This window comes from Capsella rubella, unplaced genomic scaffold, assembly GCF_000375325.1.
Source record: "Capsella rubella cultivar Monte Gargano unplaced genomic scaffold, Caprub1_0 scaffold_7, whole genome shotgun sequence".
Lineage (NCBI taxonomy): Eukaryota > Viridiplantae > Streptophyta > Magnoliopsida > Brassicales > Brassicaceae > Capsella > Capsella rubella.
In genome coordinates, this window is record NW_006238917.1 from 3,114,894 (window position 1) to 3,142,091 (window position 27,198).

Here is a 27,198-nt window from a genome sequence, read left to right on the forward strand (position 1 = left end):
TTGAATCATTCCATTATTTTTAGTTAATTTTAATTCAAGTTTTATTTTAGTGATAGTTGAGGTTAGTTGTATTGGATTTATTTTCATTATTTAACTTATAAATTATGTTATTAGATTCATTATAATATTTTTAAAATACTATTATTATTATTATATTTATTTGGTATCTAGCTCAATTAGCTCATGATCAATAATTCAATATGATCTGAGTTCGAGTTTATATATAGAATTCTAACAAGATTTTATGAGTTAATAAAAATTTTGGATTTCATGATCAATGGGTGCTGGAGATTGAGCAGGCAGTGCTGGAGGTTCAGCATAAGGCATCGGGGATATGGCAAACGGTGCGAGTGATGGATCTTGAGGATTGACGTAGTAAGAGTTAGCACAGTTGATGCGAATGGAGACAAAGCGACTAATTAGATGCGCAAATCTACAGTACGAGGCGAGAGGCGTTCTCCGCCATGAGGAAGCGATGTTGATGTGTTCCATGTAGATGTTATCACATCCTGTGTTTCGGTCACAATCTAATTTTATTGCAGCAACATCGGGAAGACTTGTCCCTTTAAAGTATTTATATGTCACGCCGTTCACTTTCACAGCAGTTCCCTGAAAAGATTTCACAACACGTGTACGTAATTCATGTTAGGTACGTCAGATATTATATACTTCACGACTTAATTGGTATTTGAATTTCAATTACTCAAAAATATTGAAAAGAAAACCCCTGAAATTTTACATGTAAATCAAAATACTAAGGTTGGACCATATTTTGAGAATTTAGTTACATTCATATTCATATATATTTATTAAAATACCATTGTAAAGTTATAAGTATCCCTAAGTATTATTACCACTCCAGGTTGTTTGCACTGACCACCGTTACAATAATGTTGATCGATGATGATTGGGGATCTGACATTTATCAGAGTAATATCTTCGAACAAGATATTTTTGACCAATCCTCGTCCTCCCTGATGCAAGTATGTTTAGCATCCAATATATGATATATGGTATATATATTACGTATATTATAATGTTAATTCTTCCAAAAAGAACTAGTAAAGTTATGTAAATTCTTACAGGCCAAGTCTTGATTCGTGCGCCGTTTTGAGTTTTAGTGAAGGTGCAGTGTCTTACATTCACATTCTCTACATTCTCAGTTGCCCCTCCTTTCCCCAGACTTCCAATACTGTTTTTTTTCAAAGACAAAACACACAACTACTTTAGCCATGCATGCAAACACACACAATTTTTTGAAGTAAAAATTATATATAAAAATTTACAGGTGCGAACCTTATGCCATGACCCGGACCACATGTCACATAAGTTATGTTGATATTGTACGAATTACCTCCGATTCCAATACAATCATCACCTAATAGATACAAAACCACACACACACACACAAAAAAAAATCGTAATCTTTTGCGTAGCCAATCTTTGTATGGCGTATTAATTCTAAGAAAATATATGGGAATTAATACGTACCGGTTTTGATTGATGAACTGAGAATTTGGATATTGTATGAAAGGGAGATATCAATGCCATCAGTATTTGGACTGCCTGAAGGTGCGATCAAATGAAGATTTGATAGAGTCGAGTTGGCGCAATTGCTAATCGATATGTGATTCTTTGGACTATTGATTTGAGTTAATCCATTGTAAAAAATGTTTTGGCACCCAGAAAATCTCACTGCCTGCACAAACAAAAGATAAACCGCACGCATACATACATTATAGATATGTATACTCTTAAAATCCTCAAAAAGGAAATTAATTAAATGTTATATAATAAATTATGGATATCTTCAAATCAACACGTTGAATAATATTTAGATCCAGCATACCTCTGGTCGGGAGTATAATTCGACAGAAGACCACCAGGATTCTCCATGGGCATTGAGGACACCAGATCCGTTGAGAACGAGACCTGACACCCTTTCGAAACATAACCAACACCCATTTCTTTGGACTCCCCAGTCTTTTACCAATCTCGGCGCTTCAATTGTTCCATCAATCTTGTCCATGAGAAAACAAAAGAAGAAGAGATCGATAATATTACGTGTGTATAACTGAGTCATGTTTAATTATGTATGTTGGCAAAAATATAAATGAGATTTGTATAAATTAATTAAATAAGCAAAGAGGAGCTATAGGTAGGTCAAATTAAATACCTGAATATGAATATAACGAGAAACGCAAGGACCTTCAAAAAACTGTGGAAGTAAGGTATATGTTTCCTTGGCATGTATTACTAAAGAGGCTGCCCCACGACCTCTCCCTCTGCCTCTACATAGCGCTCTCCACGCATCTTGAAATGCCTATTTTGAATTATATTATCAATTTCATTTTTTTAATGTTTTATATATTCATTAATAATCAAGATCAAAATAAATGAATTTGTATAAAAAATTGTTACCCGAGAATGATCGATATTTGTAGTCTCAGAATCAGATAGAAAATCTTTAATGGATAGAATCTCCCGACTATCTCCATGTTGCAAATGGTACGATGCGATTAGAAGCACTGAAAGGAGTATCTCAAAGCCCTGCAGGTAACGATCAAAATAGTTAGTACTATATGCGAGCTTCAACAAAAGTACTGAAGCCATGATAAAACACGATAAACTAAAAGGGGAATCTTGTTGTCTCACCATTTTAGCACTAAATAATAAGAATCTAGCTAGCTAGGTAATTTTTTTCTTTTCTAGTAAATATAATACCAAGATTGTGAATCTGAATGTGTGTTAATTGTAAGTTGAATGTATACCAAGAGTTGAGATCTCTTAGTATTAAAAATATACTTTAACCACTTGCAAATTTCATATATTAATTATATATATATAAATTGACTCTGTTTTGGTTTAAGAATTTTAAATGTTTGAATAAAAGTGAAAATGTTACTATAATGTTTATGCCTTTATAGTAATAAGTTACACTGTACACTTGGCTAGTATGCATTCAACTCATTAATTAATTGGATATATCTACTATATTTGGACACTACCTTAAAAAACTATCCACCAAGATTTTCAAACTTCTGAATAATTTTTATAATATATAGTAATTTATTTACTTGGGGGGGAAATAAATATGGAGATAATAAAAGTATTCCGTAACATCAATGTATATATACCTTCGGGGAAAAAATCTAGAAGCTACGTTTGCAAATTATAAACGTAAACACCAAACAAAAAGGGAAGCAAAACATCATATGTGAAACACAATGAATACAAAACGTATAAGCAAACAATGGGGAAAAAATGGAGGAAAAATTAAATACCAGCTGTATAATTGTATTGAAATAGAGGTAAATATAAAAAAAAATTATTTGAAATAATTCTCTGTGTTACAGATTTCTTCGTTATTCTATAGTAACTATCTCTTCGTATGCTTTGCTATGGTAAATGCGAAAGAAACTTCACAAGAAAGCTTTAAAAAAGTTAATAGAGTATGGAAGAGGAGACAATGATGGAGGTTGAGTCGGTGGTAGAGGTTTAGCATATGGTGCTGAAGCTGGTGCAAGAGGTTCTTCATCGGAAGTACACTTGATTTTAACGGAAACAATTTGACTAACTACATCAGCAAATTGACAATACGCCGTAAGGGTTTTGTTCGTAGATGAAGAAGTGATGTTGATGTTTTCCATCTTGATATCATGACAACCCACTGCTTTGTCACAATCTAGTTTTATGGCAATCTTATTTCCACATGTCCCTTGGAAGTTTTTAAATGTCACATTGCTCACTTTCACAGCAGTCGCCTCCAGGATTCAAAACATGTAGGTATTAATTACATATATATAGTTAAAGTTAAAGTTTAACAGATTTATATTTCACACTTATGTATATCTATATATATAAAGTTAGCTTTTTCTCTCTTCTCATGATGACACCTAAGCATCCACTTAAGCCACATTTTTTTTTTATTAAAATAAATTTAAAACATTCATTTAGTGCATATTTATGCTACTTATTTAATTAATAGAAAATTTATATAAATAAAAATAAATTATGTAAATAAATGAAATGTTAAATAAGAAATACTTCCATTTTTTATTAGTTAGTGGTAATAATATAATTCAACTTTCATTTTAAATTGATCATAGTTTCAAATTTTAAATGTGTTACTGAGTTTAAAAATGCAAGTAAATTTTAAATTTATGGTAGAATAAAAACAACATTTATGTAATTGTATATATAAAATTTTAAAGGAGAAAAATAAAATTGAAAGTGGAATATTAGTTTATAACATTATCAAAAAGAAAATGCTTTTAATCCAAATTTAAATATTGAAAGATAATAATTCAAGAGAAAATAACTATAATATGTCTCTGAAAGTCAATTAAAAAATAAATAAATTATCACAATATAAATAAAAAATTAACAAAAAATTATAAACCTCATGCGCGCAGCGCGAGTCAACTGCTAGTATATACATAATCCGCATATATAATTTATATATCATTTTTTTAAAACCATTGTGGTGTATTAATAGGAACAAGTATTTTATAAAACACGATTACATAAAGAAATTACCTCTTCCGTACAATTGCGACCACCGTTACAGTAATGTTGATCGATGATGATAGGGAAGTTGACATTAATTAATGTTATGTTTTCGTATAAAATATTCTTGGCGTACCCATTTCCTCCCTACGAATGCATGCATGCAATAAGATAAATATATCGAAATTATGTATAAATAATGGACACATATACATATATATATATGTAAATATATAATATAAGTCTTACGGCCCAAGTCTTGATTCTTGCCCCGTTCTGAGTTCCATTGAAGCTGCAATGTCTTACTTTCACGTTCTCGACCGTCTCATTTAACCCACCTTTCCCCAAACTTCCAACACTGCATGCAGTTTTTTTAAAAGAAGAAATACACAATTTAATACAAATGTACAGTCCTATCAAAAACCAGCCGAAACTATTTAATTAGATATCTCTACTGTCTATTGTTAGAATCATTTCATAGCCATTAGATATTTTCCTGAGAAAATTGACTTTAGGATAATCGCGTAAAATGAATCCGTGAAGATGTATATGATGTGCAAACCTGATGCCATGACCAGGACCACAGGCCACATGAGTTATGTCGATATCATACGAACCACCATTAATGGCAACACAATCATCACCTAACAGGTACAAAATCATACCACAAAAAGAAATTGAGCAATTATCCTCGTGTATTGATTTAGTATTAACATAAAATAAAACATAAAATACCAGTTTGGATATTTGAGTTAAAAATCTTAATATTGTTTGAAAGAGCGATGTCGATGCCATCAGTGTTTGGACTATCTTTGGGTGCGATTAGCTGAAGGTTTGATAGAGTTGCGTTGGTGCAATTCCATATTGAAATGTGGTTTTTTGGACTGTTCATTTGAGTTAGTCCATTATATATAATGTTACTGCTTCCATTAAATCCAACTGTCTGCAAAACCAAAATCAAAATTGTAAATTATAAAATGATTTTGTTTGGTATTAACTAGGCCATTATTTATATATTTCAACTCTCTCAAACAGGGAAAATGCATACCCTTGGTCGGTTTGAGTGCTCTACAGAGGACCACCAAGCTTCACCATGGGGATGGAGGACACCAGATCCATTGAGGACGAGACCTGTCACGTTGTCGAAACATAACCAACATCTATTTCCCTTGTTAATTTTCTTCCACTCCTTTACCATCTTTGGAGCTTCAAGTTTTCCATCAATCTTGCAAAAACAAATATAATCATTTGCATATTGTTACACAAACGTAAACGTTGTTTTTCTTTTTTTTTTTGGCAAATACCTGAATATGAAGATTACGAGATACACAAGGACCTCGAAAAGTTTGTGGTTGAATGAAATATTTTTCGTAGGCATGTATTACAAGAGATGTTGCCTGATCTTTCCCATTCGCTTCACATATTGCTTTCCATGCATCTTGAAACGCCTGTTAGGAGAAACTCATTATATTCTTTAATGAAGATTATTTTATTTTGAAAACATATATAATTGGGATAGATAATACTTCAAGCCATTACCTGAGAATGATCGGCTGTATTGTTAGCATCAGATATAAAATCCTTAATGCTTAAACTCAGCCGACGACCATCTCCGCATTGCAAATGGTACGATGCAACTAGAATCACCGAGAAGAGTAGTTCCAATCCCTAGTAATAGTTAAGATGGTTATCATTGAAAAGTTGAAACGATGATTTTGCAGCCATTAAATTTCAATACCCTATAGCAAAAACAAAAGTTGAATCAACGATACAAAGAACGAGCACAACTAGAGAGAGATTATGTTCTCTCACCATTTTAATCTCAACAATCATAAAATTATAAATCTAGCTGTTCTAAGAGAAACGTAAGATTGTGTGATGTGATTAAGTTGTATAGATGTTGTGTTGAGAGAGTCCAAACATACTTATGAGTTTTGATTTATATCTTGCCAAAATTTTACAATATTCAACTCTTAAATATTTCTTTCCTCGTTTAGCATTAATTCAACTTAATAATATATTATATGCCTTCAACATTCAAACACAATTAAATTTCTCTATTTGTTATCACAATATCATAAGATCCATGCGCTAGTCAAATTCCAGTCAAAGAAAAAATTAAGGCTGCAAATGGTTGACACAAAATACCAAGTTGAAAGAGTTGAATGTTCATTCAAATTTGAGATGAAAGAGCTGAAAAAAAGATTCAGCTCATTCAACTTTAAAAACTGAATAATTGTACAAATTACAAGCAAAAAGTGTTCAACTCATTCAACTACATTTTTAGAGATGAATAAGTTGAATGATATTCAGCTCAAATTTGTCCATCTTGAAATTTCAACCCATTCAACTCAAATATAAATATATAAAGTTTTATAATTTAAGCCTTGCTCTTGTAGCTCGTGTGGTCAGCGACGGTACTAAAGATGCAACGCTTGACATGTTCGATGCTCGAGCAAGGCAGAGAGAGAAAAAAAAAAGTTTTATGATTTAATATTTTAATATCTTGTGACTTAAATACAAACTATTACTGTTAGAGCACCTCCGGTGGAGATGCTTAACATATGTTTAACATGTTGTTTATTATTGTATGTAATGAATATAATAAAAGAAAAAAAAATGTTGTAAGCACCATAGCTTATTGTGATTATAAGCAACACATAAGCACCATTTTTGAACATTTAATATAAAAAAATTGATTAGCACCCTCCAATGGTTGGTATACTTAGTTCTTATATACTCCATAAACAAGTCCGTGCAGAATAGATTAGGGAAGACGAGACAATGCCGGAGGCTGATCAGGAGACAATGCCGGAGGCTGATCCGGAGACAATGCCGGAGGCTGTTCAGGAGACAATGCTGGAGGCTGATGATATTTGCATGCATTACATTTGACATCGATGTTGACAAATGAAGTACGCACATCGGCGAATCTACAGTATGCCTTGAGTTTCGTATCCGGGGATGAAGATGTGATGTTGATGTGTTCCATCACGATGTTATGACAATTTTCGCAGTTTAGCTTTATCGCAATTTTACTTGCGCTGGTCCCTTTAAAGTGTCTAAATTTTACGTTGTCCACTCTCACTGCATTTCCCTACAAGATTCGAAATATATCATTTAATTTGTTTGCATTCAATAAGCAATAAACCTTTAAAATAAAGAATGTGAATTTTGGTCATTACGATCCAATATGGTAATAATATATATATATCTTGGTTAGTCCATTTAAACAATTCATCAAAGCTAATTTTTCATCCATTTAAGATCTGATTTACAGGCCGAGTTGCAAATGATTTGTTAGTTTTTTTGTAGGTTTATAACATCTAATTTGATATGATTTCTTTTTTTTGGTAGGAAGATCTAATTTGATATGATGTATATATGTTTTGTTAGTCACCTGATAAAGAGTTAAAAGACTAGAGTTAAAATTTGTAAGTTTTGAATTTACCTTTAAACGACTGTCAGTGTAATTTTGATCGATGATGATGGGGAAACTAGCATTCACCAATGTGATATGTTCATACAAAATATTTCTGGCTGACCCTTGTCCTCCCTATAAAATTATGGACGTAAGATCCGTATATGTTTTTTTTTTCGTAAGGAAGTAAAATATTTTGCTTTTTTTTTTTTTTTTTTTTTTTTTTTTTTTTTTTGTTAAGCTGTAATATTTTGCTAGCAACACAAAACAATGGAAAAAGTAAAAAACGTACATGCCAAGTCTTGATTCTTGCCCCGTTTTGAGTTCCACTAAAGCTGCAGCTTTTTACGTTCACGTTTTCGACTATGTCGTCTGTCTCATCTTTCCCCAAACTCCCAATACTGCATTTTTAAAAGGTTTAAGACACAATAAACAAATTTAATTTTTAATAGCAAGTCAAAATAATCTTATTCAACAAAAAGTAGAATAATTTAGTTCGATATATACATTGATTAATTTCAAACGTGCTTTTTTATAACTTACAAACCTGATACCGTGACCCGGACCACATGCCACACGAGTAATGTTGATATCGGAAGAACCACCTTTCCCACCAGTAATTGCAACACAGTCATCACCTAACATGTAAGAAACACATCACACAATGAATTTAATTAGCATATATTTAATTTTTAAAATTATATCAATGTAAAAACACAATAACAAAAATTCAAACTGAGGGAATCAGAATAATAATTACCAGTTTGGATAGAGGAGTCTAAGACATGGATATTGTGTGACTCACAAATATTGATGCCATCGGTGTTTGGACTGTCATGGGGTGCGCTTATATTAAGATTTGATAAAGTTACATTTTTGCACCCAACGACTGATATGTGATTCTTTGGACTATTCATTTGAGTCAGTCCATTATATACAATGCCATGGCAGGTGTCAAAACTAATCGTCTGTAGATATAAAACGTATCATAAGTTATCGATATAGAAAAATCATATATACTTAAGTTAATAGGAATGATGACTCCTACAGTGGGTCGTTTAGAGTGACGAACAGATGGCCACCATGCTTCGCCATGGGGAAGAAGGACACCGGAGCCGTTGAGGACGAGACCCACTATATCCTTGAAACATAACCAACACTGTCTTTCTGAGTTTTCCCAATCTCTCGGCTTCGCTGGCGCTTTGATTTTCCCATCAATCTTGTTGAAATGAAAAAAAATAAAAAAAAAACTAAGCAAAAAAATTAAAAAAAATAAATAAAAACTAAGCAAAAAAAGAAGAAAAAAGAAGCAATTATACATGCATGCATGTACGTGCGTGGATCATTATCTTATGAATGAATAATTCGATAGCATCTGCGGAAGAAAGTTGAATTATAACGATTAACGACCATAATTAAAGTACCTGAATATGAACGTCGGAAGATACACATGGACCTTCAAAAAGTTGTGGTTGTAAAGTGTATGTTTCCTTCTTCTCTATCACCAACGCTGACCCGTTAGACGAAGCTTGGTCTTTGCATAACTCTTTCCATGCTTTTTGCATCGCCTTCACAAGAATGATAGTATATTAGTTTAATAACATTGACTAATTGTTTCGACAATATATCTGACTTTGCATATTGTATACACCAGCTTTATAATTAAGAAAACGATTACTTGAGAATAATCAACGTTCGTGTGGTCGCTAGCTATAAAATCTTTCATGCTAAGAATCCTCCGGCCTTCTCCGTATCCCATATAGTACAGTAATACAATTATCATCACAGAAAACAAGGTTTTCATCAAATCCTTCATGGTAACCAAATTACAAGCTTCTACTACAGAGGAAATCAACTGAAGAGGTCACTATTTTAATCTCGATTTGTTATTTGAAGATATATATATAATGCTTGAGTTGAAATTTGAGAGTCATACAACAATACTTATAATCCCATTATATATGTATTTAGATGAAGTCTAAGAGATAGATATTATAACACAAAATCTCATATCATATAATGACAGTGACTCATAAAATTCAATTTCATATGGATATAATAGACACGGATAAATGATTAAATTTGAAACATTAAGTTAAAATATTAATTTAGCTTTTAACATAAAATTTATAGTTTTTTAATTAATTAATATGTAGAAGCTGGAAACAGATTATTGAAATAAATATTTTTAAGTATCTTTTAGTGTTTTCTATTTTTACCTGCAACAGAGATATATTTTCATTCAATGTTGATAATGACTCATAAAATTCAATTTCATATGGATATAATAGACACGGATAAATGATTAAATTTGAAACATTAAGTTAAAATATTAATTTAGCTTTTAACATAAAATTTATATATATTTTTTAAATGAATTAATATGTAGAAGCTGGAAACAGATTATTGAAATAAATATTTCTAAGTATCTTTTAGTGTTTTCTATTTTTACCTGCAACAGAGATATATTTTCATTCAATTTTGCCATGTAAATCCAATTAATTATTTTTTGGCTTTAACTACCAATAAATTAGAAAACTAAGCTTTAACTTTACATTAAAAATATATTAAAAACCATCTAATTTGTATAACAAAAAAAAAATCTTAAACATCTGAGTAAAAAAAAAACTAAGATTTTTTTTTTTTTTAATATAAAAAAACTAAGATTTTTGCATTAGCCAATGTGCTACAGAAGAGGAATAAACTTCTAAAACTAAAGTAAACTTAATAATAAGACATATTATTAAGTAAACAATATGGAATTGTAATTGAAAAATGAAAATATAGTAACATTGTTTTTTCGTTTACAATATATCCTAGTTGGAAAAAAATGGCCTAGTTGGCTGCTGCTGCTGCTAAAAGATCCTTCCATGTGACTAACTTTTCTCTGGGTTTGTTTCTCTCATTCCCCATTTGTTGTTCTTTGGCATCAATCTTCTCCCACCCACTAAAATCTACCTTCTTCACCTCTCTCTTCTCCAGCAATTGCATCAGTCCTTTGCTTCCTGCTTTTGAGCTCTTGAAAACACCCTTTTCAATGTCTTCACTTATGCTACCAACCTGCAATAAACACATTTTATCCTCCCAGTTAAAGAGCATCAGTTTTCTGTTCAGGGTGAACAAGTTTGTTGCTTACCGTTTCCTCGGCACAGTACAGGTTTGTGGCAATTATGCCTACTGGTCCTCTTTTTAGCCAGCCACATACGTATAAACCCGGCTCAGTCTGTGATAAGTTTTCTAACGTTTGACTAACCACTCGACCACTTACATTCGGGACAGCACCTTGAAACATGCAATTGAGGCACACAAAAAGTTAGAAGAACTCAACCTTTTCTAATAAACATATCAATCACACCACACTTTCATCTTATACCACCTTTCTTGTGATCAAAGGGTAAACCATTGATTGGAACCGACTTGTAACCAATGGCCTTCAGCATCAAACTGCAAAATTGGACATGCTTTCATTTTCATTTTTTATGATTGTTGATATAACTATTACAACAGAAACACACTGAGGAACTCTCAATTAAGAGTATAATACCTGCCATTAAGATCCTCAAACTCTCCAGTACCAACTGCAATTTGTTTTCCACTTTCAGTACCTACAAGTTTATGGATGAAGTGGTTAGTAAAATACACTATTGTATCCTAGGAAATCACCATTACATTTTAGTGTTTCCAACAGCAGTTAGTAAATCCACAGAAGAACCAGGATACACCAAAAGGCTCACATAGAGAAGCACTTACTATCAAGAATGGTTTTTTCCAGGTTTACACCGGAAACGTAGCCCTTTCTTTCATTCGACTCTAAAAACCGGTCAGGTTGGCGGAAGAAAACAAAGTGCAGCTCTCGTTGATCAGGGTCAGATTTGGATGTTCCTGCTGCTGCTGCAGCTTTGGACAGTAATTCATAGATTCTCTTTCTGGCTCTACTATTTTTCATTTCTTCCTTCGAAGAAAAAGAAGAGTGTCAACAAAAATTTTGGGAAGGTATCAAGAATTTCACTAGAATGCAAATAACCGAGTTCAGCCTTACTTTAATTGAAAGTCAGTAGCACAAGTACCTCATCAGCAGGAGTTACACTCATGTCAGACTCCTTTATTCGAATGTGCACATTCTTAATCCCTGCATTATAAAAATATATGTGTTTATATTCGTATCAATGGGAAAATAACAAAGGTCAGTGGGTAGCCGGTAACAAAGAAGATATGGTATGTTATTATCACAAAAAAAGCTAAGAAGGTCAAGACAAGCAAATTAAGGCAATGAGTAAAAAAAAAAGTTGCTATTCAACATCTTATATAGAATCAAGTATCAACTAATGTCGCAAAATATTCACCGAAGCAGTCCCATATGCAACAGAACAACATAGTAGACAGTGAAATTAAAGTTAGAGGTGTCCAGCAAGTTTTTTAAGTCTTTAACTAATTGTAAGATAAACAATAAAAACTCAAGGTCTGATCCTATCCAAAAATATAGTTTTGCTGCTACTTTTAGAGATCAGTGATTTACCTACCCATTTATTCAAGGAATGCTAAACGCCAATATAATTTTTTTAAGTCATTCAACCACACTTCCCCTTTAGATAAGGTACCAGCTGAAAAATGGCAGCACACACCCAAACCCACCAGACCTAACCACATTTTTATATTATTTCTTCATCATTTTTGTGGTATCTATAAAAAACAATCAAAAGCTCAGTCTATGATCTAAAGATCAATTAATACCAAGAACTTCTCGAAGCTCTTTGGCAGTCAATGCTGCTTGAACTGGCCCCCGTCTTCCGATGAGAAACACCTTCCTGAACATGTTACAACTTTGTATCAGGGACTATAGTTGGTTGTCAATTATAGGAAAGATGGAACGGAACAAGATTCAACTAGTTAAATGGTCAAATGGGACCTTATAGAGCTTTCTTCCAGTGCAGATAAAGCATGCCTAGCAATATCAGTTGATGCCAACTCTGTTGTCGGTCTTAAGAGAATCCGGGCAACATCTAGAGCTACATTACCCTAAGATTTGAAGGATCATATGTCAGAGAGGTCTTGAGAAACATATACTGAGAAAATTTTGGCATCAAAATGTTATTCATATGTACATCTTGTTACGGCGGTAAGGATAGCTAACCAACAACAAATAGTCTCCAGGCAAAGTAAACGAATCTCACTAGAATAAAACTACACATGTCAACCCATACAAATTAAGCTTGCATGCACAAGCAGGCGTACAGGTCAGAATGCTAAGAGACTAGAGAGGATAAAATGTCAAATGAAAAACATATTATGGTTGCAAAGAAACTGCACCTAAAACTCTATAAATTGGGACCTCTAAAGACTAATATGCAAATGCATGATTGCAAAGGGGCTTTATTTTGTCCAGAAAGTAAAATTATCTGATTCTTAAAATTGAAGGTGTCTTTACCAAAATGAGGATCGCAAACCAAAAATAGAGTACCTGGCCAAGGATGACAGCTGTGTCGGTACTTTTCAAGTCAGGTTTCAAACCGCTGTAGTCAGGATGTCCATTATACCACCAGACGAATTCTCTTGCAGAGTATATACCACTCAAAGTCTACAAAAGTCACCTTTATACATCAGAATAGATACCCAGTACGTATAGGCAACAAAAGTCCACTAACTTCCGTCAAAATACAATAAAACACCTAATCCCGCCACAGGAAATTTGTAATGGGCATACCTCACCTGGAATGCCAAGATCTTTGTCACTTTCAGCACCATATGCAAGTACAACCTGAACAAACCATACTTATCATAAGAAGTTGAAGTTGAAGACATGATTATAAATTAATGAGTAATAATTTCCTTTAATTTGTAAACGTTTCTGTGTGCTAGTTCCTAGGAATACGTTTGAGCTAATTAGTTGCTTATCTAAATAATATAAGCGTATAGTTAAGGAAGTCTAACCACGTGATACAAATCCCGCAGCTCAGAAAGTAACAAATCCGATCCAAGCTTTACATTCCCGTAAAAAGAGCAACGTTCGTGTTGTGCCACTCGTGAGAACTGATTAATGGCAATCTGTAGAAAGCATTGTTGTTGACATCAAGCTCAATGGAAAACGTCCTAATCTCTCTCTCTCTCGCTGAACAAGATTAAGCTAATCAGTGTTACCTTAGTTTCAGGATGATCAGGCGCAACACCGGAGCGAACAAGTCCGAATGGTGTGGGCAACCGATCGATTATATCAACGCGTGCTCCTTCGTGTGCCTTCAATAACTAATTACAAGCCATCATCAAAATCACGAGTTAAGAGTCGTTAATTGCAGAATATGTTTGAACACATAGAAGAACATTAGGCAAACAAAAAAAAATACAAAGGGAGAGAAGAAGCGATTACCTTGTCAGCAGTATAGAAACCAGCAGGTCCACTCCCAACGACGCAAACGTGCAGAGGACGAGAAGGGACAGATGAGAAGTATCTAGATACCATATATCGTGCCAGATATCTACTCATTCTCGGAAACTTCCAAACTTTTTAATGCTTATCAAGCACAAAGGGTCTGTTCTGAAAGTGTCGCAAACTGTGAACAGTGCGTAGAGCCCTCGAAATTTGGGTTCGTATGATATAGTTGAATACGATTTAATTTTGAGGATTTGAAGAAGATGGAGATGAAGATGAGAAAATAACCCACAATTTCGGGGGTGAAAATCGAGATAAGAAGAATTTAGGGTTTCTGAACGAATTTGGGGATTTCTAGCGGAGCTCACAGAATCACAGTGCAGCTCACGTTGACCTTTTTGTCTTTAAAAGGGTTCCGTTGACTTTTTCCTTTTAATTGAGGTTTTTCCATTTTTCCTAATCATAAACGTTAGATAAGATTAAAAACTCAAAACAGAGAGTCTCGTTTCTCCTAATCTTTGAAATTACAGAGAATTATATATAACAAGATGGCATTTAGCATGTATTCAAGTTTAAGATCAACTGTTGTATATAAATAGGCCAGGGACCTTAAACCTCAATGAAAAATCATGTTAATCATCAGTACCTTTAAACTTTGTTATTAAACTGATGCATAAAATCCAAAAGCAAACATTTGATCAACAACATTTGGGGTCCATAACAATGTGTCACTCTCCCAATCCCAACTAGTATAACAAACAGACCATAATACATATGCAATATGGGACAAAGCACTATGAAGAAGTTAATAACGAATATGTGAATTGGGTATTTAATCTCCATCTACGTTTCTAGGCATCAACTGTATAATCTACATTCCTTTAAGCTCTGCAAATCTGGCAGCCAAATCTTCATAGTTTGGTAACTTGGGGTGAACGTGCTTAGCTTCACTCGAACGTTCTGGCTGAAACGAGGCTGCACGGGCAAACGTTTTTCTAGGTTCAGATGGCTCAGCCCATTGTTCAGGGGGTAATGAACGTGACCTGACGGGTTGAGGAATCATCATCTCTTCATCAGAATCACTTTTTTTAAGATGTGTACGTCTGCTTTTGGATCCTTGTTGTACATTGTTCTTTTCATAACTTGAAGGTTTCTTACTGTAATGCATGAGAAGTTTATCCATTATCTTTTCCTCATTGTCCTTCTCATCCTCATCAACTAAGACTTGAAGCCCTTTCCTTGAGTTTTCCCTTCTTCGGCTTCTTGTATGATCATCATCACCAACTGATTGTACAATGTGTTTTCTTCTACTAGTTCGCCGTTTCAGAGATGCATTATCTATTTCATCTACTTGAAGATGACCTCCTTCAATTCCCTTCTCTACCCCAGAAACATTCTTATCAATGTCTGCATGATTCCCTTCTTCGCCATCAAAACGAGCCTTTGTGTTCTCCGAAGCTTCAGCTTTTTCATTCCTTGCTTTACTACTAGATTTAACATACGGAGGTGGAAGGGATTTGTAGAAAGGCGATTTCATTCTCTCTGTTTCTCGCTCCTCAACTTTCCATGTTGGATTTGATTGACCATATTCATTTTCACCACCCTTAACTTTACCAACAGATGGATCTTCTTCCGTGCTCTTTCCCACAAGAACTGCATTTTCTTTACTCTCCCAACCATTACGGTGTCTAGATCCTGGATCAGTAGATTCCGCTCTCTTTAACTTGCTACTTGGCTTCGGAGGTCTTGAGGTATTGTCTTCCACTTTCTGATGTGCATGCTCTTCGTTTTTCTCATGTTTGTATCCTTGAAAGAAACTCTCTTGTTTAAATCCGATAACTAACTTGTCAGCTCTTTTGGTGCTGCTAGGCTTATGTTTCTCTGAAGCATTAACCTCTGTTTCCTTATACGCATCAACTACACCATTTTGATTTCCATTCCCTTGAAAATGGTTCTCACGCTTGACCTTCATTACTATAGTGTCACCTTCGTTGAAAATGGGTCGATGTCTTTCTCTATAAAACTCTTTTCTTTCTGGGGCAATAACCTCGGGTTTCTTATGTGCGTCAACTACACCAGGTCGATGTCCATTCCCTTGACCGAGATTCTCATGTTTGACCTTCATCACAATAGTGTCACCTTCGTTAAAAATAGGCTGATGTCTTTCTCTAGCAGATGCTTGCTTATGCGACAAATGAAACTCTTTCCTTTCTGCCTTATTGTCCTTGCTTTCCGATCTGGAGGCATGGCTAACATTATCTGACCTTTCTTTAGATGTTAGGCTATGCTGATTTCCTCTAAGACCATTCTGATAACTTTCTTTATCAGGTTGAAACAAAGGATCTCTTCTTTCTGATGCCTCAGCCTTTTTTCTGTTCAAGCTAAGACCATTTTCAAAACCTGCAAACTCTTCTCTTTTTGGCAAGGCCATGTTTCTGTCTACAGGCTTGTACTTGTCGTAAGTTCTTTTTGGGGTCTCCTGTTGATGTCCATGAGAGAAATCATAATTCAATACCTATCCGAATATTTCAGTTTATTGTCCCTTGATAAAAATTACTGATGGTCATACCTTTGCTGAAGTACTATTCTGTCTCTCAATCCTTTTCTCAAAATCTCTGGAATCCCAGCGAATAGAGAACTCCAATGCAACATCTTCCATTAACTTAATTTTCTTCTCCATAGAGAATGGCTTTGATGACATGTTCTCAACAAGCTATAAGAGAAACAAGTAAGTGCTTAGTTGTGAATAAGTTTCCCACATGGTCTAACTGAGAATTGAATGAAGTAGAAAAACTCTTACCTCTTGGTTAACAAACAATCCAAGTGAATCTGCGTATTTTTCGTGAAACATTTGCCTCAGTTCACGCAGCTCAGGCAACTCAGAAAATCCAGAGGCTGCAAACATTAACGACGACACAGCTTCACGACACTCTTCTGGACATTCCCTGGAAAAAAAAAACAGAAATCAACTAATGAACCTACAATACTTGAGTTATCTTAGAGAATGTTCCACTAAGCCACAGAAGACAATTCTCATCCCTAAGTAAACAGGAACAATGTGAATAAGAAAATGCCAAAACATGAGGTAAATGACATTAGTCCAACACTATTCAATTTTCAAAAATATGTTAAGGAACATGATCTTCAATTTAACACCTAACACACTGATATAGTCAAGAGTATGTTACAACTACCCGTGAATAACACAAGCAAAAGCACAAAAAACATAAATTAAGATACCCAAAATCTAAAAAGAATGGCAGAAACATAATAAAAGTTGGAAAATTGGAAATGCCATAAATAACAAAAGGCATAGAGTTGAAAAATACCCAATCTTTTGCATCGTAGAGAGCTGCTTGTATACGAAATCACAGGTCTGCTCAAGAAAGTCAAGATTCCAGAGATACCGTAATTCATCAAGAAGCCCTCCAACCTGAGGATATTAAAATCCGAATGTTATTGAATCTCAAGTAGAAGAAGAATCTCTGAGAAGAACAACGAAAAAACTGAAATACCCTGCTATAAGCATTGGCGTCGTGACCGTTAATGACGAGATCAGCCAAATCCTTCTTGAGAAACTTGATTGTAGCAGTCTTCTTCCTCCGAAGAACATCGATCCGATTCTTAGTGAGTTTTATCAGTGGTTTTCTGGTCCAATTAAAAAACAAAAAAAATCACACCATTAAAAATTCGATTTACCCAAAAATTGAAAACAAAGAGGAGAGAAGATCGTAGCAGTAGAGAAAACAAACCCCTTAGGAGCAAAACCGCGGCCTAGGAGACCATCAAACATCTTTTTTTTTTGTTTTTTTTGTGAATCTCTTGACGATTCCGCAACAACGATGATCCAAAAATGAAAACCAGATTCCGAGAGTGATCAGCTTGAGAAGAGAGAGAGAAGAAGGAGGAGGAGGAGGAGAATAATAATAGCGTAGCGTATGTATATCTCTCTTTTGTATTCAAAATTAAAAGCAAAGAAGCCGCATCTCAAGCTTTGGGGAACATGGTGGTGGTGGTGGTGAACTGACTAATCAGTGCTTTCTCCATCAAAAAAAATTACGACGAAACGACTACGTTTAGACTTTTTCAATGTTAAATGTTAACGTTATAAAGGGTACTATGGGGAAATGAAAGAATAGCACGTCTTTAAGGAGAGGAGAGGAGTTGGGGAATCAAATCTATACCATCTAGTTGTTAGTGGAATTGGGTGGAAATGATCTGGTACGGGTGGCTCCACCTTAGCTCATTGCGTGGATTCCGTAGACCTGCCTGCCTGCACCTATTAATTGTGTTGTGAGATTTATATTATTAACTCACCGACGACGACGGCGGGGTTCAAACTTTATTTGTTCTTGTCAATATGTCAAAAGTGAAAACAAAAAAACTCATGTGTGATGCTGCAAGGGAAATTACTACTTTACGCTTTGCTAGACGATCATACACATTCAAAGAATCTTCGAACCCAAAATCAAAACTAAATAAACCAAAAGGGAGAAAAATAATATTATAAATCTTAAAGATTACAAATTCATTCTCATGAGATTATATCTTATAGGCTTAGATCTGAATTTTATTGGTTACCAAAAGAGATTTTAGAAACATACCGGATATATATTATAACGTTATCCACTACTTACCTATTTATGTTATATCTTGTATCAATAGTTCACATGTATATTAGTAAACTATATAATATAACTCCCACCTAGACACTATTTATTTTTAATAACTACTGATTCCTTATTTTTTCTTTCAAGATTCTGTTAAACCATGTGAATGTTAAGGGCTTGAGGCCAGAGACATCTAATCAACTTCAAACAATGTAATTATGCCTTGCTTGCTTGTAAGTTCTAATTTATAGAATCTTTCTGTGCGTTAAGTACTGTCTTTGCTTGTCATACGAGACATTACCTATACTTCCATGCTTATCTTTTTTCGTTCGAGTTTCCTTAATTCTCTCTCGATTTTATGTTCTCTTTCATGTTCATAGTTACGTTTGTCCTTTGTATTAGCTAGCTATGTGTTCTTGTTCTTCATTCTTGATCAAACACACAAACACAATTCAGTAAGAAGCATTGCTGCGTTTTCATCTAATTCCTGGCAGCTAATAATTACTTCCAAGCTCTCCCTTCCTTGGCTTATGGAATCTCTAAGATCAAAATGCAAAACTCTTGCTAATGTGAGAGAACCATATATATATATACTGATTTAATTTCCGCTTAGATTAAACACATGCATATATAGCAAAAGATGATTGACACGTTAATATTTTTTTTAATGTATATTTAATGATCAGAGCATAAACTGTTTCGGATGCTGCAACAGACAAAGGCCTTTAGTCGTAGAAGTCGATGAGCCATCAAAGGGACTCAAAATCCAAGGCAAAGTTGTGAATAAAGGAAATGGTGATTCATCAGACGGTCTATGGAGCACAACTACATGTGATATAGACCACAATAGCACTGTTTGGTCCCAACCTTCAAACCCGCCATTTGATCCCCGGTGCAGCACAAGCAACTCTACCAAATTTGTAAACCATGGTAAGTCTTGGATGTATCTTTGTGGTTTTAAGGCCTCGGTTGTTTTAAATGCCAAAAACTTCTGTGTTTTTGTGTTCTTGTTTACACGGAAAAAAAAATCCGTAAAAAGTTTCATATACAGTATTTCATTTTTGTTTGTTTAGCATTGACATTTACAATTAACAAAGGAATTACAATTGCAAGGTTTAGTTGATTTGAGAGAAACAAATTATACTGAACCCAAACAATCAAAATTGGCTGCATATGCATAAGACCATAAAACAATATAGGAAACGCATGTCTACGTTCAATTTATCCTTCAGAATTAAGATTTTATACTTTGCTTTTAAGCTCTCTTAATAGAAGCAAGACTTATTCAATACATTCAAAAAATTTTCCTTATTCATTTCCTTGCATTGAAGGACTTATTTTGTGGAACGAAACAAGACAACAATGGCGTGAATGCAGAACCAGACAACAACAATGCCAAGTTCGAGAACCTGCAATAAGGTGACAACTGGAACAAATTGTTTCCATGTGTATACAGTATATGATTTGGTTTGTTAAAATTGTTCAATTTGAGATGAAACTTGTACTTCCAATATTTACTTTACGATGAATTTTTTCAGCTGGAACTCGACGTATGATAGCTTATTGAGCACAAACAAGCTTTTTCCTCGACCAATACCTCTCAAGGTGATTTGGATTTGGTTATTTAGATTTCTGCTCATCACATTTTTTTAATGTTAATTTGCAGTAGAAGATTCTTTATCCGCACGCATAATTAGGATACATTCTAACTATGTATGTGTCATTAACTCATTATTGTTGCTAAGAAGTTTTTCTTTAGAATTGATGATGATGATGATATAATATGCACACAGGACATGGTGCATTTCCTTGTTGATCTTTGGGAGGAAGAAGGCTTGTACATAAAAACGTAACGATTCTATAATTTGCTTTATAAGTTTTTGTGTACAGCAAAGATTATTCGATATATACGTACGTGTTCTTTGGCTTGGTCATGACCGTGGAAAATTAGTAAAAATAAAATCCTTTTTGTATAAGTAAAATCAGTAAAATAAAGGAAGAAGGCTTGTTGCACATATGTTACGATAAAAAAAAGTATAAACACAAGTGAAGGGGGTTTGAATGTAAAAGTTGAAACTTTGGGGCTCAATTTGATAATAGGAAACTAATAGTGGGGGCGCAGACAAGAACGTCAACAACTCCATGATGATATTTTTGCAGTCTAAATATCTTTTCATCCTCTCTTCTCTCCGCTCCACTGAAATATTATTATTCCCAAACTAAATAACACAATATGATAATGAGAAGCGCTTCATCACTCGACCTTAACATACGCGCCGCCCAGAAACCGTCTGTTCCACCACGGGTGGTCATTACGACGGCTCGATCCGTCTCTGCTTCTCCTCTTGGTGCTAAATCTATTACCAGAGCTTCTTCGGATGGAAATCTCTACAAGATTCAGTCGCCGCCGGAGACCAGAACTAAAACCGAAGAAACTGCATCGTATAAGGTTTTGGAAGGATCTCGGTTCCCTCAGGGAGGTTCTAACGGTGGATTTGGTGGTCGAGGCAGAGACGGTGCCGGAGGTGACAGCGGCGGAGGTGGGAGTGTAGATGGTTATTATGAAGACATGATCCAACGTTATCCCGGAGACACTCTTCTTCTCTCTAACTACGCTCGTTTCCTCAAAGAGGTCTGTCTTCTTTTTTAAATCTCCTCTGTTATTTCAAGATTGTGTTTATTATAGGGTGTGTTGGCAAACTACTACGTTTTTGAAACATAATTATAAAAATAGTACATTTACTATTCACAATTAGCAAAATAGTACAATTTTACTATTTCAGATATCTGTACAGACAGACAACTGTACAGTAACATATTATTGTACATCAAATATTTGTATAAAGAGAAACAACTACATATAAACATATTTACACATAAATAAATATACATATATAGACCATAATATATATGTACACATACAATTATACGTATATATAGACCGCTGTATACATCGACACACAACTGTACATAAGGTTAGCTGGACGTATCAAAATTTGTTTGAAAAATATATGAAATTATTTTTTTAAAAATGCATATCAAATTATAGAGAAAAAAATACAGATTTTTGTGTAATTGAAATTTTATAGAAAACAAATATATTTTGATGAAAATTTTTAATTATTAGATTTAAAGGGGTTTTTAATAGTGTCTAAATAGTGTCCAAATAGTAAAAATGTATTAGTTTGCTAATAATAAATAGTAAATGTACTACTTCTACAATTATGTTTTAAAAATGTACTAAAAACCCAATTAATCCTTTATTATACTTGCTAATTTTGGAAACATTTATTTACTGTTATTTGACCCAAACAAAAATATATACACGTGAGGGCTTATATATAGAGACAAGTTAAAAAAAAAAAAAAAACACAAAGTACGTTTATATTGCTATGACTGAAGTCGACCCCTTTGTGTTTTGATTTTTTGGGTTTTTGATTGGTTGAATCTACTAATCCATGTATTACCATTTAGGAAATGTAAATTTATAGACTTCATCCATTAACAGTTTAAACAAAAAGGAAGTTAAAAAGTGTATCAATTGAGGGGATATTTAATTAAATTAAACTTAACAAATGTTTTAATTTGTGCAGGTGAAAGGTGATGGGAGGAAAGCAGAGGAGTACTGTGAGAGAGCAATGTTGTCCGAGAATGGAAGAGATGGAGAGTTGCTGTCTATGTATGGAGATTTGATATGGCAAAATCATGGAGATGGTGTTCGTGCTCATTCTTACTTTGATCAGGCTGTTCAATCTTCTCCTAATGACTGGTATGTGTTTAACATAGCTCTGGATTTGGGCTTTTTTTAAAGTTTCTCTCCATGATAAGACTTCAAATCATGTTTTGGGCATTGTTAGATTATAACATGGGAATATCGGTTCATTAAATGTTTTTGTGGATCAAATATGATTTCCTCTATATCCATCCTTTGAAGAAGTGATTGGTCAATTTGTTATAGAGCAATAGCTTCACACGTCAAATATGACAGAGACATCATTCATGATTATTATTTTTTTTTTTTTGCGCTCTGCGTCTGCAATTTATATAATTATATGTGATGTAGCAATAGATGGTACGATACATCATCATTGATAGATAGTATCATAATGATAATAATTTTTAGGGTCCCGTAGATTTGATAATAATTTAATGAGTGGTGTTTATCGCAGTCATGTTCTTGCATCGTATGCTCGGTTTCTATGGGATGCTGAAGAAGAAGACGAGGAAGAAGAGGCAGAGGAAGCAAGTAGTAAACATGAGCTTGGTTTCTCTACCTATAACCCATCTGTATCAGTTGTGTCTTGACTCTTTGTGCTGATGCTAAACCGGTGTAATACAATTAAAAAAAAAAAAACTCAAAAGTCCGGTTTAATCATGAAAATATCTTCTGCATTTTGAAGTAGATTGATGCTAATGAATAAGGAATAGACGAACTAAAGTACCAAAAGTCCAAAGCTGAATTATTGTGGCAAATTGTGAGATTCCAAAGATGATAAAAGTGGTTTTGTATCCTTATGGTTAAAGCTAGCTATAAAGGTGTGGAAATGAGACTTCTGAGAGAATCAATTATTGATCTCTGGTTGCGAGAGATGTCATGCTCAACTGTCGCTAATACCCTTTGTTTTTGTGTCTTTGACAGTTGCAATTTGCAAATCACAAGATAGAATGCTTTTAACATTTTTTCCTATCTGGCTTAGATTTGACAAGCAGTTTCCAAAAATATAATATTATTTTTGTGGAATGTTACTATTAATTCAATCTTTATTTGCTTCATTATCAGTACGTTTAGATTATTGTCGAAACCCCAAAATCCATATCCTACAAGATCTTACTTACTAATTACTCTCATGGATAGCCACAATTTTTTTAAGAATGAGCCAAAGGAGAAGAATCAATTATAACAAAAGAAATTGCACATAAAGCCATAATAACAAAAATGAGAATATAAAAAAAAGAAAGAATACACAGACAGAAAGAAACGCAGAATCTCCTGAATATTCACCTTTTAGGAATCAAAGCATCAAAAAAAGAAAAAAAGAAAAGAAGATCTTGACATCAAAAAGCAACTTAAAAGATTAAAAACATTACCATCAAACATAGGAATATATAAAAGCAGCAACCTTTAGAACCAGACCTATATAATTCTTTTCACTCTTTTTACCCATCTCTCTTCTCATATAAGTTTAGGCTGAAGATATATATTTAAATATAATACGGTTTCTTTTTCTCCTTTGTCCTCCTTAATCAATGCAAGAGAGATATGATGAGTCTTGAGAGTAATGATCGTACCGCAGAGTTTTTAATGCTCAACAGCAACCGCTTCAGATACCTCCATGGACTTGTCGGCTCTGTCTTCATTCATCCTCGGAGATACAACCTCATGTGAATCTTCTGCATCAGCATTGGATGATACAGTCACTTGTGCTTCCTCTTCTACAGGATGTGAAGACTGGTTTACGGTTTCTGCATCTTTTTCAACTTTCTTTTTTTCAGGTTTCACCTTTGCTGAGGTTGTGGCAGCTTTTGCTGGGGCGGGTTTTCCATCGGGGAGAGCTGTTTTCTGAGATGGCAATCTTGGAAGTGACTTGCGCACTGGTTGCTTCTTCAGCTCAACTGTTGGCATAATTCCCTTAGCAGCTGAGTTATCTTTAGAAGCTCTCTCATCTAGGCTTAGCCTACCAAGGCGAGGTGTTTGAGTTTCTTCACAATCCACTCCAGAAGCAGTCTTCTTTCTCCCAAGTTTGGGAGACTTGGGTCTCGTTGGTGGTATCTTCTTGGACATAAACAACAATTTCACATGAAATGTGCGTATTAGTACTTCAATAAAAAGTGAGATCATGGTTGAGCTTGAGCAGAGAGGAGAAATACCTTCTTTAACTCTGTTTTAGGCGGCTGAGGTTCTTGATAAAAGCTAGGCATGGGTGTGGCTTTGAAGTTCAAGCTCTTCCTTAGCATCCTAAGCTCAGCTTCTTGTGTTTCCTGCGAGGAAACCAAGGATTTTATTAGAGGAGACCGGGAATCTAAACATTGTGACATAAAACAGGGTCTATGAGACAACCTTGGACTTGGCTTGCATGCTATTAATTTCCTCTTCTTTTGCATGAGTCTTCTCTTCGAGCTTGACATAGAACTGCAGCATACAAAAGCAGAAATATGATTTTCAATAATTACGTTGTAGAGAGTGTATAAGAATTGTGAACCAAAAGACAAAACCTCTCTTCTCTTTTCAGCCCGTTGGTCGCATTTGAAACTGAACCCGTAATTTGGAAGTGCACCAACTTTACGAGGTTTTCCATCGTCTGCTTTCGGACTACTAAGAAACCATCAAGTTAAAGAATCAACACAACTGTTAAAAATGAGAGGCAAATGCAGGAAGGCCTCAGCTTTCAGCAAGAAACAAGAAAGAAGAGCTGGTAAATAAAGGAAAAAGTAATACTTAGAAGACTGAGTATCATCTTCAGATGTCTCATGTGCTTGTTTCTTTTGAGGCTTTGGTTTCACCTTGTCCCTGTATTAAAAAAGGAAAGAAATTTCCAGTTTCAACGTTTGATTAGGGACTAAAAGAGAAACGAGAAGACTTAGCACCACGATCTGCATGCCATTTATTGGCAAATATTTTGACTTTTAGCAGTGTACCCATGAGAAGACCAATAAGGAAAGAAACTCCAAATTCAAAAATGAGGACTCAATACCCGGCAGCGCTTTCAGCAGGTGCAGAGTCATGCTTCCCTTGCTGATAGGGAAAATGAAGAAAATCAGAAATAATCTTCAGCCAGAAAGAAGATCACACAAACATATGCATAAGCCAAAGCAACGAAACCTAGCAGCAAATTGCGAGGGATGATTACCTTTGTAACTTGAGCCTCTCTACCATTGAATGATTTGCTTTTAAGAGGCTCTGTAGTCTGTGCATTAGGAGCAACAGAACCATTTGATGCAGCCACTTTAGCGCCTGCAGTCTTGACCTCCTTGTTCTTTTTGATGTGAACCGATGGAATATTCTTACCACCAGATAGTTTGTCATGCTTTAGCTTCCGTTGAGCCTTTTCGCTTTTCATACACATTGAATCATCTACATTTTCAACTTGTGTGCCCTACCAGGAGAGAAAACACAGATTTTAATTACAAGTGTTGATATGACAAGCTAGTAGATTGACAATCCGAAGTCGCAAACCTCAGCTGCCTCTTTGAGGTGTTCAATAGCATCCAAAGTGGAAATGTTTCCCGAATTCTGATCCTGACTTTGTGATTCAATAGTATCAACGGTTTCGTCAGACGCAACCCCATTTTCTTGATGACAGACACTTTCCGTAATCAAGCCACCATTAGCAAGAGTAGAGTCAATCCCATCAGCAACCATGACACCTTCGTGGTCCATAGTAAACTACAAAAAAAAACACAAATATGGAAAAGACGAAATAAGAATGATGAGCACACCACTAATTCAAGTTCCTGAGCAGACAAGTTGATAAACTGAAACATTTTTAATCTGTATTGTCAAGTATGCCTAAAAAAAGGGATTCACTTTAACCACAGCAATTCCCGAGGGGTTAATGAAGTGAGTAACATATCAATCAACATTGTCAGTGACAAAGATTCAAGCTACATTTTTAAAAAGTGTTGAAAGCACTCGTTTGTCCAATACATACACTCATAAGCTATACATAATAATGTATGAATCCATAAATAATCCCTAAAAATAAGGTTTTTCAAATCAACATTTTCTGCCTACACTAGAGGCCAGGGGATCGACGAGAGCAAAATATCCACAGAAAAAAAAAAAAAACCTAATTTGTGATTGGTGAATCGATCTAAGAAAAGAAATCCGAGAAACGCAAATCTAATATGGAAAAAGAAGCGAATCTGAAGCAGGAAAAAAAAAAAGAAAGAAAAGAAAACTAAATCTCGTGGTAGTGAGCTCTCACTAGTAATGGAAATCAGTTACAGTTTCGATCTACCGACACTCAAAACAACAATGAAAAGAAAACAGACAAGTAAAGAAGTAAGTTCCTCAGATTTGTAAGAACATCCGCCATTTTACACACAGCAACCAAACAAAGAAGACTATAACTTAAAAAAGAAAAAAAAAAAAAAAAAGACGCAAATCTTGCTCACCAAAGGCAGTCCAAGGGCAAATCAAACATCCATTGAAGCAAAAAAAAAAAAAATCGAAGGGGATTGGGCAGTAGAAGAAAGAGGAGGTTCTTTCACACAAGAGTTTTTGAGATTTCGATTTGTTTCGTAAGACTGTCTTTTTTTTTTTTTTTGGTGTGTGTGTGTTGGTTTTGGGTTTG

At 34.5% G+C, this 27,198-nt stretch overlaps 8 protein-coding genes across 12 annotated transcripts; 2 read left to right on the forward strand and 6 right to left on the reverse strand.

The window, feature by feature from the left end:
* Nucleotides 1-163: 163 nt before the first annotated feature.
* Nucleotides 164-2,739, reverse strand: LOC17878753 (exopolygalacturonase). The gene is made up of 9 exons (XM_023779477.1): nt 2,656-2,739; nt 2,422-2,550; nt 2,177-2,323; nt 1,850-2,020; nt 1,492-1,699; nt 1,297-1,378; nt 1,084-1,192; nt 855-974; nt 164-609 (listed from the first exon to the last, which is right to left on the reverse strand). The coding sequence occupies exons 1-9, from the start codon at nt 2,656-2,658 to the stop codon at nt 250-252; spliced, it is 1,329 nt and encodes a 442-aa protein (XP_023635245.1). The 5' UTR covers nt 2,659-2,739; the 3' UTR covers nt 164-249.
* A 683-nt stretch (nt 2,740-3,422) lies between these two features.
* LOC17878129 (probable polygalacturonase At3g15720) lies at nt 3,423-6,324 on the reverse strand. The gene is made up of 9 exons (XM_023777969.1): nt 6,289-6,324; nt 6,049-6,177; nt 5,814-5,957; nt 5,558-5,734; nt 5,245-5,452; nt 5,072-5,153; nt 4,759-4,867; nt 4,540-4,656; nt 3,423-3,764 (listed from the first exon to the last, which is right to left on the reverse strand). Exons 1-9 carry the CDS (start codon nt 6,322-6,324, stop codon nt 3,423-3,425), a joined length of 1,344 nt encoding a protein of 447 aa, XP_023633737.1.
* Nucleotides 6,325-6,927: 603 nt separating this feature from the next.
* Nucleotides 6,928-9,785, reverse strand: LOC17879823 (probable polygalacturonase At3g15720). Its single transcript, XM_006286193.2, has 8 exons — nt 9,609-9,785; nt 9,355-9,498; nt 8,979-9,149; nt 8,691-8,898; nt 8,478-8,568; nt 8,223-8,331; nt 7,961-8,065; nt 6,928-7,606 (listed from the first exon to the last, which is right to left on the reverse strand). Exons 1-8 carry the CDS (start codon nt 9,744-9,746, stop codon nt 7,277-7,279), a joined length of 1,296 nt encoding a protein of 431 aa, XP_006286255.1. The 5' UTR covers nt 9,747-9,785; the 3' UTR covers nt 6,928-7,276.
* An 802-nt stretch (nt 9,786-10,587) lies between these two features.
* LOC17880727 (NADPH:adrenodoxin oxidoreductase, mitochondrial) lies at nt 10,588-14,670 on the reverse strand. 2 transcript variants are annotated; one of them, XM_006283577.2, is made up of 13 exons: nt 14,292-14,670; nt 14,066-14,170; nt 13,859-13,972; nt 13,632-13,685; nt 13,389-13,505; nt 12,837-12,946; nt 12,662-12,735; nt 11,998-12,059; nt 11,681-11,882; nt 11,475-11,535; nt 11,307-11,374; nt 11,067-11,212; nt 10,588-10,990 (listed from the first exon to the last, which is right to left on the reverse strand). In XM_006283577.2, the coding sequence occupies exons 1-13, from the start codon at nt 14,406-14,408 to the stop codon at nt 10,766-10,768; spliced, it is 1,455 nt and encodes a 484-aa protein (XP_006283639.1). In that variant the 5' UTR covers nt 14,409-14,670; the 3' UTR covers nt 10,588-10,765. The 2 variants fall into 2 exon arrangements, with proteins under 2 accessions (XP_006283639.1, XP_023634390.1); XM_023778622.1 differs by lacking the exons at nt 14,066-14,170; nt 14,292-14,670 and having other exon boundaries at nt 13,637-13,685; nt 13,859-13,941.
* Nucleotides 14,671-14,914: 244 nt separating this feature from the next.
* Nucleotides 14,915-18,338, reverse strand: LOC17879547. Its single transcript, XM_006283144.2, has 6 exons — nt 18,047-18,338; nt 17,810-17,942; nt 17,624-17,727; nt 17,095-17,239; nt 16,864-17,007; nt 14,915-16,773 (listed from the first exon to the last, which is right to left on the reverse strand). Exons 1-6 carry the CDS (start codon nt 18,085-18,087, stop codon nt 15,166-15,168), a joined length of 2,175 nt encoding a protein of 724 aa, XP_006283206.1. The 5' UTR covers nt 18,088-18,338; the 3' UTR covers nt 14,915-15,165.
* A 974-nt stretch (nt 18,339-19,312) lies between these two features.
* LOC17877972 lies at nt 19,313-20,757 on the forward strand. Its single transcript, XM_006285724.2, is given in 7 exon segments — nt 19,313-19,342; nt 19,344-19,427; nt 19,429-19,473; nt 19,591-19,834; nt 20,236-20,323; nt 20,443-20,509; nt 20,698-20,757. Coding segments are annotated over 7 exon segments (618 nt in total).
* A 331-nt stretch (nt 20,758-21,088) lies between these two features.
* Nucleotides 21,089-23,419, forward strand: LOC17880201. The gene is made up of 3 exons (XM_006284393.2): nt 21,089-21,536; nt 22,498-22,673; nt 23,074-23,419. Exons 1-3 carry the CDS (start codon nt 21,138-21,140, stop codon nt 23,207-23,209), a joined length of 711 nt encoding a protein of 236 aa, XP_006284455.1. The 5' UTR covers nt 21,089-21,137; the 3' UTR covers nt 23,210-23,419.
* Nucleotides 23,420-23,823: 404 nt separating this feature from the next.
* On the reverse strand, nt 23,824-27,192 carry LOC17878289 (protein WVD2-like 5). 4 transcript variants are annotated; one of them, XM_023778761.1, is made up of 9 exons: nt 27,020-27,192; nt 26,079-26,288; nt 25,753-25,998; nt 25,597-25,637; nt 25,341-25,412; nt 25,118-25,214; nt 24,963-25,034; nt 24,773-24,883; nt 23,824-24,674 (listed from the first exon to the last, which is right to left on the reverse strand). In XM_023778761.1, exons 2-9 carry the CDS (start codon nt 26,280-26,282, stop codon nt 24,204-24,206), a joined length of 1,314 nt encoding a protein of 437 aa, XP_023634529.1. In that variant the 5' UTR covers nt 26,283-26,288; nt 27,020-27,192; the 3' UTR covers nt 23,824-24,203. The 4 variants fall into 4 exon arrangements, with proteins under 4 accessions (XP_023634529.1, XP_023634528.1, XP_006283755.1 ...); XM_023778760.1 differs by having other exon boundaries at nt 23,824-24,677; XM_006283693.2 differs by having other exon boundaries at nt 25,118-25,217.
* Between the last annotated feature and the right edge of the window lie 6 nt (nt 27,193-27,198).